General features: G+C 38.2%; 1 protein-coding gene across 1 annotated transcript in view; it reads left to right on the forward strand.

Annotated features, from left to right (window-relative positions):
* The window catches only part of CFAP43 (cilia and flagella associated protein 43), a 99,300-nt gene that overhangs the window by 16,826 nt on the left and 67,932 nt on the right, over positions 1-14,542 (forward strand). The window contains exons 6-9 of the mRNA XM_060033571.1: positions 3,825-3,984; positions 7,336-7,403; positions 9,005-9,136; positions 13,447-13,563. Coding sequence (XP_059889554.1) covers positions 3,825-3,984; positions 7,336-7,403; positions 9,005-9,136; positions 13,447-13,563 — 477 coding nt within the window. The remainder of the gene's footprint in view (positions 1-3,824; positions 3,985-7,335; positions 7,404-9,004; positions 9,137-13,446; positions 13,564-14,542) is intronic.

A 14,542-nucleotide genomic window follows, 5' to 3' on the forward strand; every position in this document is an offset into this window, starting at 1 on the left:
CGTATGGCGACCAACCAGGCATAATAACCCTGCTTCTCGGAGCTTCCGTTCTACCAGGGAGACAAAGCGGCAGCGCCACCAACACCAGAAGTAAAGAGATACAGCAAATCGTTGCAAAACGTGACAGTTATTACAACAGGATAAATGAGAGGTGGGCGGGGAGGTGAGGGAGAGATTAACCTGCTGCTCAAGGAAGGCCTCTGGGGAGCTGACTGAAGGACAAGGAGGCGCTCCTCCTACTATAAGCAGCGTAAAGAGTGTTCAGGCAGAGGGAACTGCGCTCGCAAAGGCCCAAAGAAAAGAACTCAGTATGTTTGAGGAGCTGAGAAAAGAGCCCTGTGTCTGGAGCAGAGTAAGTGAGGGGGAATGAGGTGCAGTGATGGTCAAGAGCGAGGCAGGGAGCAGAGAGTGACACATGCAGGGCCTTTGGGATGAAGGTAAGAAGCTGGATTCTGCTGAGCCTCTGGAACCTGCGTTATGTGAATGCTTGTGTGAAAGCTCCAAGCCCAGAAGAACAGAAGTAGAGTTTCCCCAGTGTTTCTGAACACTGCAGAGAATTAAGCTATAGATGTTTAAAATAGTTCCATGTGATAATTAGTTTATCAAAAAATCTCTGGCCAGCAAGGGAAAAGGTTGTATGCTCTTAGTATTTCCTCTAAAGGATGACAATTACTCACTTTTTTAAATTACAGAAAATAACTAATTCCTTTTAATAGTACAGGTCCTATGCTTGGAAATGCAACCACATTCAGCCACAGTGGGGCAGCAAAGTAAAAACAAACACATCAGCCATCAAGGTTTACAACTTGAAACAATGTTTCTATGCTTAGTTTTTGATGCCAAAGAACCCACATTTTCAACCATCTCAGATTTGTGTGTGTGTGTGTGTGTGTGTGTGTGTGTGTGTGTGTGTGTGTGTGCAACAAATTTCTGTGGGAGCCCACATCATTCACCCTTTGTGCCAACTTGATGGTTCCTACATAAAACATTTAAAATACAAGCAATTGTTCTTGTTATTTGAAAAATGCTATGAAATGCCACCTTTAAATAAGTAAATGTGGAGTTACCATTTTTTAAAATGCTCATAATAAACAGACATCTTTATTTCCTAGGACTTTTGTAACTCAGTGCATTTTAACCTTTTTCTGAAAACAGAAATTTAATATTAAAATATGACATCTCTAAATCATACAGGGAACATTATTAAAGCCATTTACTTTACATTTAAATTAGAAATCAACTTTCTCAGTATTTACTTCTTTCATTTTATAGACAAATAAGGTGAGAAAAATTGCTAAAAACAATGAGTGGAAGCATAACTAAACTTAGATCTCAAATGTCTTGATTCTATTTCTTCCTGTGAATGAAATTTCTTGTGACCCAGTACCAATGGCAAAGAAACCAGTAATGACTTGACCTATTTAAGGGTCTTAAAAATTGACAAATGTGGATTTTTATAAAATTACAAATGTTAAATACTCCCCTATTTCTCTTATAGCTAACACTAGAAAGACACATTAAATAGGACTTTAAATAGGCCCGCATCACGTTACACAACTTATTTGGGGCATTAGAAATGGTATCCAATAGTAGCATGGGGGAAATCAAAGGCAGGTGTTATCTGGGCAGAATTGGATCCAAGATAGTGAATTTAATCTCAAGGGTCCAGTTTTCTTTTTCCATCTACTTTTTTTTTTTTTAAAGCAGAAGTTGCTAAACAGAAATTCCTTTTAAAACTCAAGCATTCTGACACATATTCAGATGCTTACAATTTCTAAAGCAATATTAAGTTGGGCTTGAGTTTTTTACATTTTGTCCTCGAGTGATCAAAATGTTTGATTCCAGAGGACTGAACAAGGAGGTGGTGTTACCAACAAATACTTTTAAACACTATTGGCACCTTTTCTTTTAAAATTCTCAAGTTCCAGGATTGAAAATTATTGTTTCTGCTTGCACCACATAATATTACATTCATTTTTAAATGGCACAGAACATATTTACTGATGAAAGAAAGTAATAGGAAGACAAGCCCAGGTTTCTCTTAAAGTAAGAAAAGCCACACACAATACTAGTTTAATATACCAAGGCAAGAAAATTCCAAGTTTTAATTCTCACCTTCTATGGCATACATACAGATTCACTGGTATTGTGAGAACCAGATATGTGTGGTTTTTTAAAGATTTTTGAGCCCATTGCCATACGAGGTAAGAGTCTGTCTTTTTGTGATTTATAGTCTAAGGTCATCAAGACAACCCAGGCAACTTTTAAATAATGATGATTAAATAATGATAGTCAGTGAGTAACTCTTTTCCCTCTGAGTCATATCTCAGTTTAGACACCACAAAAATGTCATTAATCAGCAACAGTTTAATCCTTTTGAGTGGTTTTGTCCCCTTTCTTTTCCTGCCCACTGGGTGGCGAAATTGTTACTCAAGTATTTATTTTCTAACAATCCAAGGCTATGAGGGCATGAAATAGGCCAATCATACAATTAAAGACAATGTATCCTTTAAAAAATTATCATATGGAGTGTTTCTATGTATGACTTCTGCCTTAGAAGAAGTCATATATGGGACTTATATGGGATGGACCTCATATTTCCAGGTCCATCCCAAATGATAATTCTCTCTCTGTCCACTTCCTTCACTCTACCAAGAAGAACAAATTGCTTTCTCATAGATTCTCTTGTAATAGTTAAACACTCTTCTACTATAGCCTACTATGTTTTCTTTTTTCTTTTTTCTTGTCCAAGAAGATGTTGGGGGTAGGAGTTTATTTATTTATTTATTTATTTTTGCCGTGTTGGGTCTTCGTTTCTGTGCGAGGGCTTTCCCTAGTTGTGGCAAGCAGGGGCCACTCTTCATCGCGGTGCTCGGGCCTCTCACTATCGCGGCCCTTCTTGTTGCGGAGCACAGGCTCCAGACGTGCAGGCTCAGTAGTTGTGGCTTATGGGCCTAGTTGCTCCGTGGCATGTGGGATCCTCCCAGACCAGGGCTCGAACCCGTGTCCCCTGTCTTAGCAGGCAGACTCTCAACCACTGCGCCACCAGGGAAGCTCCTGTTTTTTACATTTTTAAGTGATTTAAAAAAAAAAGGGATATGTGACAGAGACCTATGTGGTCTGCAAAGCCTATTCTCTACCTGGTCCTTTACAGGAAAAATTTGCCATAGACCCTTGGTCCATATTATTTTTAGTTCCCCAAACCAACATTTCTTCTAGGCACATCCCAAAGATTTGTGCATTTCTCTCTGAGTTTTCCATGGAATCAAAGTCAAGTAGGATGTTTCATGAGCTAGAGAGGCTACCAGAGGCAGATAAAGTGTCCTCTTATTCCCCGTGACAGTTAACCAAGCAGAGGATCGAGGCCAGCCTCTCCATAGCCACTCAAGGAAAATCACATTCATGCCCCCCTGCAGAACCAGGAGGGGAAAGGTTGACCAAAATCTTCCTCAAATGGTGTGATTTTAGCTAAACAATGACTTTCTTAGATCCAAGATATCAAAAAGTCTACCAAGAAACAGTGTAGAAGTTATTACTCAAGACTTTTGTGGGACTTCCCTGGTGGTGCAGTGGTTAAGAATCCGCCTGCCAATGCAGGGGACATGGGTTCGAGCCCTGGCCCAGGAAGATCCCACATGCTGCGGAGCAACTAATCCTGTGCGCCACAACTACTAAGCCAGCGCGCGTAGAGCCCGTGCTCCACAACCAGAGAAGCCACCGCATGTTCATCTATTTTGTCTTGGAAATTGTTTTTGCTGAGTATTTCTCTGGCTCTTAAGCCATGATTGTTGTCTTAACACAAGGTTTTAAATCTTTCCTTGAAGCCTAAAGACGATCTATATACTTTGGTTCACCCGACTATGCACTGCTGGACTCCAACAAGTGACCTATATGTTGGCTGTGAAGAGGGTCATCTTTTAATGATTAGTGGAGAAAACTTGAAGGTAACTGTGCTTAATAAGATAGAAGACGGACCACCAAGGGGTAAGAAACTGCTTTGCTTTATCTTCCCAGAAGTGTAGCCATTGGTGATGGTTTTGCACTTGACAATGGATGTTTTGTTCCCTATTTTTCTCTTTCTAGAGACATCTTTGATTCCTCCTTCTTTATCCTCTAGTTCATTACCGAGTCCTCTGGGTGTTTCTTGTAGCTAACTAATGTTTATTGAGTGCTCTATGCTCTAGACTTTCTGCTATCACTCTATATGTATATGTCACATAATCCTTAAGACAAATTTGTAAGGAAATACATTTTTATCTTCATGATATAGATGAGGAAATGGAGGCATTAAGAGGTTAAGAAACATGCCCAAATACACATAACTAGTAAATTATGGAGCTGACACCTGAACCCAGACAATGACTTCAGAGTCCAAGTTCGTAGCTACTATGCTATATCCTTTCCCATACATATATGCCTGTTGTGTTTAATCAGCTAATGTGCCTTCCACAATGACCCTTTCTCCACAAGACCTTCTTTTAAGACCAACTGCCGTCTTGAAAATTACTTTTTGTTGCTTGGTTAGAATTTCTGAGAGAATCTGACCTATTCTCCTTGGATCTGGTGTCCATTCCTGGTCCCATCAGCTGTGGCCAGAGTTGGGCCTGACTCAGAGAAGCCAATGTCACCTTGTGGGGGGCTACGTGTAGACACTTTGAGAAGGGATTCTCACCAGGGCAAGTTCTCCAACCTGACCAATGCACGCTCCACTCCAATTCCTCTTATTATTTCACACCTTGATTTCTGCAGCAACCTTAGGGCTGACTTCATTGACCTTAATCCGCAGCTGACCCAAATCAGGCATCTCATCCCTGCCAAACTTGAAGACCATTTTCAACATATAACTCAAGGACTACTTTGCCTTGATTTCAAGCCCTCTCTAATCTGATCTTACCTGCACCATTAATATTATTTTAATAATATTATTAAAATAAAAATATTATTATTTTAATAATATTATTTCCTGCTACTCCCCAGTATGAGTTTCTTGATCTAGCCAGTCATTTCTTCCCATCATTTTACAGACATACCACCCAGCTCATTCCCTTGCCACCTTACTCTCTGAATCCTCCAGTTCCCAGCTCAAACACCACATCCTACAGCAAGTTTTCCCAGCTGCATGTCCCTTATCTGCTCCCTCTCCTGTTCCCTGACTCACTCTACTGAGAAAGTGAAGCCATTAGGTTCAACTTTCCTACCCCAGTCCCCATCTCTCTTCCCTTTACTGTCACCTGTACTCTCCAGGCCCAGTCCACCCTCTGATCTCATGTCCACAATGCCATCCCTCAGCTCTCTAAAAACTAAGCCTCTTTTCTGGCCTATCTTTCCAGTTTCAGCTCTCCCACTTGATCCTTTTAGAAGTTCTTATCATTCCTGTGCTTTCTCTAAATTCTGCCTGCTGGCATTGGTAGTTACCTTTGTCTAGGATGCCCTTCTCTTCCTTGTCTACCTGGCAAAATTATCCATTCTGGAGCCTTCCTCTGTCCTTACCCCAACCTACAGGCAAAATCAGGTGCCCCATTTGGGGTTCCATCAGACTCACTTCTTTGTTAGAGCCTCTTCCTGTGCTGTTACAACGCCCCATGTGCCTGTCTGTCTGTCTGTCTTTGCCACTAGTCACCAACTCTTTGAAGTTAGGAACTGTGACTTACTCAAACTTTGGCTCTATAGTTTAATTCCAGAGATTGCTAGGGAGTAAATTGGCACTTCTGTGTGTTTGTAAAGTGAATTACCAAACAATGTTTCGCATTTCCAAATCCCTATCACACTTGTAATGTTTTACACAATTTAGGACTTAGTTGTACGTAGTCTTTTTTTTTTGGCCACACTTCGCGGCATGCTGGATCTTAGTTCCCTGACCAGGGATCGAACCTGCGCCCCCTGCAGTAGAAGCGCAGAGTCTTAACCAATAGACCACCAAGGAAGTCCCTGTATGTTGTCTTATATTGTTCACTATTTCCTTTCTGTACACTATTTTTTATTATTTTCATGATATATTATAAATACTTTAAAATAAATATTTATCTAGCTTCTACAATGTGGAGGACACTAAGCAAGGTGCCTCCAAGTTGACATAGGTGGCAAATATATAATCTCATAATCAGCACCTTGAAGGTGCTGATTTATATTTTATTAGAGAGAATAAGACAAGTTGACAAATAATTGCAGCCAGGAAAATTAAGATGTGAGGAGAACTTCATAAAGTGCTATGGGAATTCAGATGAGGGAAAACTGCCAAGTTAGGTCATTTTGTAGGTGGCATTTAATATAGCCCTTAAAGGATGGGTTCACAGACAGAGATGAGGGTAGGTGGAATTTGGGGCAATGGTATCTGCATAAACAAGAAAACATGGGGAAGGCTGAGAAAAAGAACTGGTCCAGTTTGTCTGGAGCATCGAGTGTTATGCAGGAATAGTGGGGAACAAAGGGACATCTATCTGATACCATATCTGACCTTGAATGTCTGACTAAGGCATTTATACTTAATTCAGCTGACAGTGGACTGACGTCAACTCCTGAATGGGGATGTACCCCAATTGGAATTGTGCTTGGGGAGATTAATTATCCATAGTTCAGGGAAGCACAATCCTAGAAGTGGGTGGCTATAAGTAGCAGGCACCTAGACTAGGCCAGGAGTCATAGCAACCTGGACTCTGGTGGCAGTTGGATTGGAAAGAAGAGACTGCTGGGGTGAATAGTCTTTGAGGAAAGGACAGTATGTGTCTTAGCATCTGGCGAAATGCCAAGCACGTAGTGTTCAGTTAGTAGAAGTCTGATACATGTCTCTGAGCCTTTGATCTTGTAGTTCTTGTGGTTTATCTACATAAAAGCTAATATGCTTTTTGTTACTTTCCCCAGGACAATATTTTATTAATAACAAAGTTCTTATAGATCACCTTTTCTTTTTACTTTTTTAAGTCCACTGTGTTTTATTTATTGAGGTATAAATTTATGTACCATAAAATGTACAAATCTTAAGTATACAGCTTAATAATAATACAGTTTTTGTCTTTTTCCTTTCTGACCCCTTAAAATTTCTGATAATTGCTTTCCTAAAAAAGAAAATATATTAACTATATAATTCCACAATGTTACTTCCATAGATCTGATGATACAGGACATTAAAAGAAAAAAACTTGTGTGAGTTACATCAGTAGTCATTGCAAAACAGCTTTTATTCTTCATTGTTTGAGAAGCATAGCACATATCCTGATAGGACGTTGATTTGTGGAAAGAAGAATTACAAAGAAATGAATAGTCCTAGGAAAGCAAGTGAGATTAATTACTCTGTACAGCACTTTTGATTACGTGTCACCTTGTTTTTCTTTTCCAAAGTTGGAAGAAATCTTGTCAGTCCAGTCACCGTGGCATATCAGAAGGGAGGCGTGCTTGCTTCTGGAATTGTAATGTATTTTTTTCTTCAAAATTAATTGCTTTCAAGAAAATATACAAACATCTGAAGCTAACACAATGTTGTAAATTAACTATACTTCAATTAAAAAATGGTTAAAAATTTATTTCAAATAGAAGGAAAAGAAAATATACAATTTCCATTTGCTTCCATTTTCTATGATGAGCCCTAATTTGGGATGTCAAGTTCTGTCAGGTTATTAATTAAAATTCTGTTTGGGGAGATGTTTATTGTAAAACTTTTTATTATGAAGAATTTCAAATGTATACAAAATTAGAGATAACAGTATAATGATCTATTATATGTCTATCTTAGTGCAAATAAGCAAAAACAGGATTAAAAAAATCCAACCCCCCAAACACACACAAACATACACACACACACACACACACACACACACACACACAAAGGAGTCAAGTCTTAGAGAGTTCACCAGCCAGTAAGTGGAGAAGCTGGGACTTGAACCCAGGTGTGGCAAACTCCAAAGTTCTTGCTCTCATTTATTAGGGCACATAGCCTCAGTAAGTATGAAAAGAGGCCAGACCAAGTTACATTTCCATGTGGTTGTAATCAATGCTAAGGTTTGGAGCTGACCTACACTAAAATCTCAGGTCTACTGGTAGCCATCCCAGAACACTGTTAGCTTTGTGTCATCTTTTGCCACAGATCACATCTCCAGGAACCTAAGGGCAGCTAGGCAATGATGTCAGAATGAGAGATGTAGCTCCACCAACAAGAAACAATCTGGAGCTCATTAACCTACATGTAGCTTGTAATCTCCTCTCCCCAACCTTGCAACGGACTACTTCCTCCTACATTTAGTCTGCATTTGTCCTTCTCAAGGCCACCCTTGGTGTGTTTTTTTAACCTATTTTAAAGGAGAGGTTGGAGCATCTGCTCTGGTGAGGGATGGAGAAGGATGATGGGCATGGAGAAAGCACCTTGCACATTTCTCCCCCCAGGTCTTAAGTGTGAACCCAGCCGTTTTTCTTGAGAGTAGTTAAATTAACCTAAAGCTGTTTACAACTAACTGATCAACATTTAACCAACCCTTTTTTTACTGGATACCTGCCCTGTTTCTAGCACTGTGTGAAAAACTAGAAAAGAAAATACAAAGGAAATAAACAGCACACTCCCTACCTTTGAGTCATTTAGAGATTTAGGAAATGCACATAATGATGATTATACATACATTAAGGCTAAGGACTTTGAAGTAAGGAGACTTCTGGATACCAGCCACACGATAAACTCTGCCTCATCTGCCCCACCTCCTATATAATGAAGAATGTGGTAAGAAGATAAATGCTAAAGAAGTTCAAAGAAAGGAGAGATCAGTAAAATTTTAGGTAATTGAAAAATGTGTCACAAAAGAGATAAAATTGAAAATTGACCAGGAAACATGGTTAAAAGTTGGCTAAATAAAGGTAAGAAGCCACGGCATTCTAGATAATGTAAACATAGATGATGATTCCAAAAATGAATAGTAGATGGTAATCAATAATTCTTAGCTTGTTTGATGAGGAAAGTATATTGAATACTATGCATTGATCAAGACTAATTTTCTTCATTTATCTCATTGTTTTTGGTGTCTAGGATGGCTTTGTGTATTCTTTTCTTATTAAAGATACAAATTACAAAGTAGAGGATTTTCTTGAGGTTGAAGAGCCTGTGGAACATTTGATGTTTTCTCCCAGTTACAGAATGTTGCTGATTCAGACAGACAAGGTATGCTAGAGGGTGGTTTCTTGACATGAAATTTCAGATATTATTATTATCATCATTGCATGACAGGAATGAAGGGCAGAGTGTGTTGCATAATGATAACACTACTAGCCAGGACTCTTTAGCTTGCAAATGAAAAAATACCCAGTTTAAAAGACCTAAATAACAGAAGGATGTTTGTTTGTTTTTGTGTGTATAACTGAAAGCAAGCAAGGAATTGATATAAATCCAGGAGCTCCCACGAGGCTGCATGCCTTGTTTTTCTGCCATATCTTGGCTCTGTTTCCTCTCTGCTTCCTCCTTTTCTATGCAGACTCGCCCCTGTGGTGTCAAGAGAGCCTTCTGCAACTCCAATTTTGTACTTTTATCCTCTTGGTGACCCTGGTAGAAAATACCAGTTGGAAAAAAATGTCCTGGAATCTAGACTCATTGTACTAACTTGGGTCACCTCTCTACCCCTGGGTCAAGTACTATGTCCAGAGGGATTCTAAACTCTCATTGACCAGGCCTAAGTCACATGTCTACCATTGGACCCTGGGTAGAGTCAATCCACCCAAACATGAACTGAGACTGGGGTCATGGGTGGTTCTCTAAGGAAAACACAGGTTCTGTAAGAGAAGAAGGGAGGGAAATAAATACAGGTTAAAATCAAATGCCCACCTGAATTATACTGTTGGGAAGACTCCTAGGTCAGGATATATTAGTTTATATTGTTAGGCAATGATTTTAGATGAATTACAAGTAGAGTTCAATGATTTTCTGCCTAAAAGAAATTTAAATTTAAATATGGAAAGACTTAAGTTTCTGTAATTACCAGAAGTTAAACTGTGCTAACGATGTTTTAATAAATGACAAATTTAAAATATCTATGGAGAACAGGAAACAATAAAAAAGTAACATAACAGAAGGGAGAAGGACACAAATAGAAGTTCTAAAAAATAAAAATATACTAACAAAGAAAAAATTAAATGAATATGTCTGACAGAAGACTGGAGAATCAATGAATGGAAGATAGATCAGAAGAAGTTGTCCAGAATGAACCCAAGTGACAAAAGTATGGGAAATACAGAAGGGAGGGTAAGAGAAATGAATGATACAGTGAAAAGATCTAACATGTATTTGATTGGAATCCCAAAGAGGAGAGAGAGTGAGATAGAGGTAATATTTAAAGAGATATTTTCCAGAACTGATTAAAGACACGAATTTACAGCTTCAAGAGGCCCAGTGAATCCCAAGCAGGAAAAATATACACACTTAGACTTAACAAAGTGAAATTTTTGAAAACCAAAGACAAAGAGAAAATCTTAAAAGCAGTCAGAGAAAAAAACAGATTATTTCAAAGGACTTTCAGTGACACTAACAGCTGACTACTCTGGCAATAATGTAAGTAAGAAAGAGTGGAATGAGATCTTCCATGTAGTGCAGGGGTCAGGAAACTGTAGACCCATGGGCCAAAACCAGCCTGCTGCTTGTTTTTGTAAATAAAGTTTTACTGGAACACAGTCAGACCCACTTGTTTATGTATTATCTATGGCTGCTTTCACACTACAATGGTAGAATTAAGTAGTTGTGAGAGACCACATGGCCTGCAAAGCCTAGTATATTTACTAGCTGTCCTTTTACAGAAAAAGTTTGCTGACCCCTGATTTAGTGAAATAAGGTTACTACCACCCGGAATTCTATACTCAGGGAAAATACTTTTCAGTACAGGGGTAAAAAAAGACTTTCTAGATACTCCAGAATTGAGAGTTTGTTAGCACATCATCACTAGAGAAAATTCTAAAGAATGTACTTCAGGCAGAAGGAAAATGACCCCAGGTGGAAGGACTGTGATGCAAAAAGAATGAAGAGCAGTAGTGAACGTGTAGAGAAATGTAAGTGAACACTGACTGTATAAAACAGCACAAATAATTCAAAGTTGGGTTTAAAAATAACATTGAATTAAAATTCCAGACAACAATAATGTCAGATGGAGGGAAAGGAGTAAATGGAATAATGTATTTCAAGTTTATTTTATTTCCTGGGAAGAGAGTAAATGTTTTAAGTAACTTCTGATATTTATAAGCTAAGTATGCATGTTCTGACTGCTAAGGTAACCATGGAAGAACTGAAGCATCAGATGAAATTTCCACATCATAGAGGGGGGAAGTGAAATGTTAAAAAAAAACGCAAAACAAGGTAAGAAAAGAGAGAAAAAGAAACACAAAACAAATGAGAAAATAGAAAGCATAAATTAAAATGTAATGTTTAATCTCAAATATACTAGTAATTACAATTAAAGCAAAACAGAATAGTTGGTCTAGTTAAAAGGCGAAGATTACCATATTTGATTAAAAAAGAATCCAGGGCTTCCCTGGTGGCACAGTGGTTGGGAGTGCGCCTGCTGATGCAGGGGACGCGGGTTCGTGCCCCGCTCTGGGAGGATCCCACATGCTGCGGAGCGGCTGGGCCCGTGAGCCATGGCCGCTGAGCCTGCACGTCCGGAGCCTGTGCTCCGCAATGGGAGAGGCCACAACAGTGAGAGGCCCGCGTACCGCAACACCACCACCACCAACAACAAAAAGGATCCAAACCTAACTCTGCACTGTTTTCAAGTGACATATCTAAAGCATAAGATTGAAAGTAAATTTTAAAAAATACAGTAACATTGAAAATAAATTAAAAATTGAAAGTAAATTTAGAAAATGGGAAAAGATATATCATGCAAACATTAACCAAAAGAAAGCCGTTGGAGATATATTAATATTAGGCAAAAAAGACTTATAGGCAAAGTTCATTACTAAGAATAAATGGGCTTATTTTAGAATAGGAAAAGGTTAAATTCACTAGGAATACATAAACTTTTAAAATATATATGTACCAAATAAAATAGCCTCAAAACATGACATAATGACAAGGAAAAACAAATTCATGATCTCAATAGGAGATTTTAGTATACTTTTCTCAGTACATGATAGAATAGACTATGTGTACTCAACATAGCAGCCAAAGTGAGCAAAGCATCTCTCTCTACTACTCAGAGCCCTCCAGTGTTTCCCCATGTTATTCTGAGTAAAAGCCAAAATCTTCACTATGCTTTACAAGGCCCTTCATGATGTGGACTCCACTCCCCACACTGGCCTTATCTCCCGCGACTCTTCTTATTCACCCTGCTTCAGTCATGCTGGTCATCATGCAGCTTGCTTACACGCACCAGGCATGCTCCTCCCTCAGAGTGTTTGCACTGGCTGTTCCTTCTGTCTGGAATGCGTTTCCCACAGAATCCACATGAATCCCTTCCTCATTTCCTTCAAGTCTTTTCTCTAAACACACCTTCTCTGTAAAGCCTTTCTCGGACACTCAGTTTAGAATTTCACCCTCTTATTTTGCCATGTCATATCCTCTTTCCCTGCTTTATTTTTTTCTTCTTATAATTATTGCTCTTTAACTTACAATATATATTATTTAGATATCTTATTCATTGGCCAAAGTCCCCAGTAGAATGTAAGCTCCATAAGGGCAGGGAACTTTTGTCTGTTTTGTCCTCTGATGCAGCCCCAGCATCCAGAGCTGTGTCTGGCACAGTGTATCCACTCATTATTTGTTGAAGGAATTAATGAAAGGTAAATGAATGAAAGGTAAAATCAGTAAATACCTACCAAATTTTAGACTTTACAGAGTTGTATTTTTTAGATAAACAGGAACGAAAATATTCATGTTTAACCTAAGTAAACTTGAAGAACTTGTGATCAGTTGAAAGCAGACTTCTTATCGCTAGTTAAATAAACAGACCGTATTACAGTTACTTGGCAGGGATGCATAATGTCCAGGATAGATTTTTTGGAGAGGTGAATTTGGAACCTGAGTATGATAAACACGTCATAAGTAACAGCTTCAGCCACACCTCTACAATTTTCACAAATGTACATTTAAAAGTTTTTGTTAGTGCCCACCATGGTCTAGTATGTGATAGAAGTTAGTTCATCTTAACAACTTTTCTGGTTTTCTACATTTTCCAAATTTTCTGCATAAGTAGACATTATTTTTAAAGTCAGGAAAAAGTGCTTTGATATGTATTTTAATCTTAAAAAAATGCTTGGAAATGGAGAAAAGAAGAAAGTCCTATTTATTGATTATGTTAATTGAGGAATGAATGAATGAATTAATAAACATTTATATTTTAAGCTCCTCAAGGTTAGGGCCTTACTGAGTTTATCTCTACTTTCCCACTACCTTTACTCACACAGTGCCTTGTTCACAGTAAGCATTTAATAACTGTTTGTTGAACTGAACACACAATTGCATTATTTTTTTCTTTTTTGGTATGTTTACAGGGATCTATTTATATTTACACTTTTGATGAGGAGCCAACCTTTGAAAAACTCCTAGCGGCTTGTGATGGGAAATTTCAGGCAACAGACTTTATCACACCTGGAAATGAATACTGCATGGTAAGGAATATGGTATTGTTTCACAGTAGGATTTAAGGGTAAGATTTTGGAAGTTCATGTGCAACCTGTTGTAAATCCCTGCATTGGGATTGGGAGCACGAAGTCTTAACCACTGGACCACCAGGGAAGTCCCCCAAGCGTACTCTTGAAGATGTGGTAGAAATGCCAACCACTTCCATCATCAAATCTACTCCCCAGTTAGAATGACATCGTCATATTGTGACTTCATAATATTAAGTCTCTGAACATGACCAAAGCAATTAAAATCTTAGGAGCCATCCTGTTTGTTTGTTTGTTTTTATTTTTTAAACTTTTTGTTTTATACTAGAGTATAGTTAACAATGTTGTGATAGTTTCAGGTGTACAGTAAAGTGATTCAGTTATACATATACATGTATCTATTCTTTTTCAAATTCTTTTCCCACTTGGGTTGCTACATGATATTGAGCAGAGTTCCCTGTAGGAGCCATCCTGTTTGTATTCACCATCCAAGCTTTCCAAGTCAGGTCGTTAAACACATTCATTGCTAATGAGTTGTCAACACTTATTAAACTATTAGTGTTTACCCTCTCAGAGTGATGCAGCCCGATCTGAAAATGAAAACGAAATAGTTGCCATGCACAAAACATGTATTCAGTCTACTTAGGAAAAAAAAAAAACTTCCCTCTACATGCAGAAAAGAAAAATTATTTCTGGTGTTTAACTGCTTACTTTTAGTTGGTCTCAAGAAACATATTTCAGTTTTCATATAATTCATCAACAAATCCATTAAGATTTGGGGAGTTCTAGCAAATAAAAAAATACATAGACTATGGAATAGGTAACACTTAAGGTTCCTTCCAATCTTCAGATTCTGATTATGTGATTTTTTTTTCTGATTATGTGATTTTTCTTCTAGATGTTCTCTGATAAGAATTATGTCTGTTTTTAGGGTTGTTTCAACTCAATAAAAAAGTTTAATACAAGATTTTCATGTTTA

Source organism: Delphinus delphis, chromosome 16 (assembly GCF_949987515.2).
Source record: "Delphinus delphis chromosome 16, mDelDel1.2, whole genome shotgun sequence".
Classification (NCBI taxonomy): domain Eukaryota; kingdom Metazoa; phylum Chordata; class Mammalia; order Artiodactyla; family Delphinidae; genus Delphinus; species Delphinus delphis.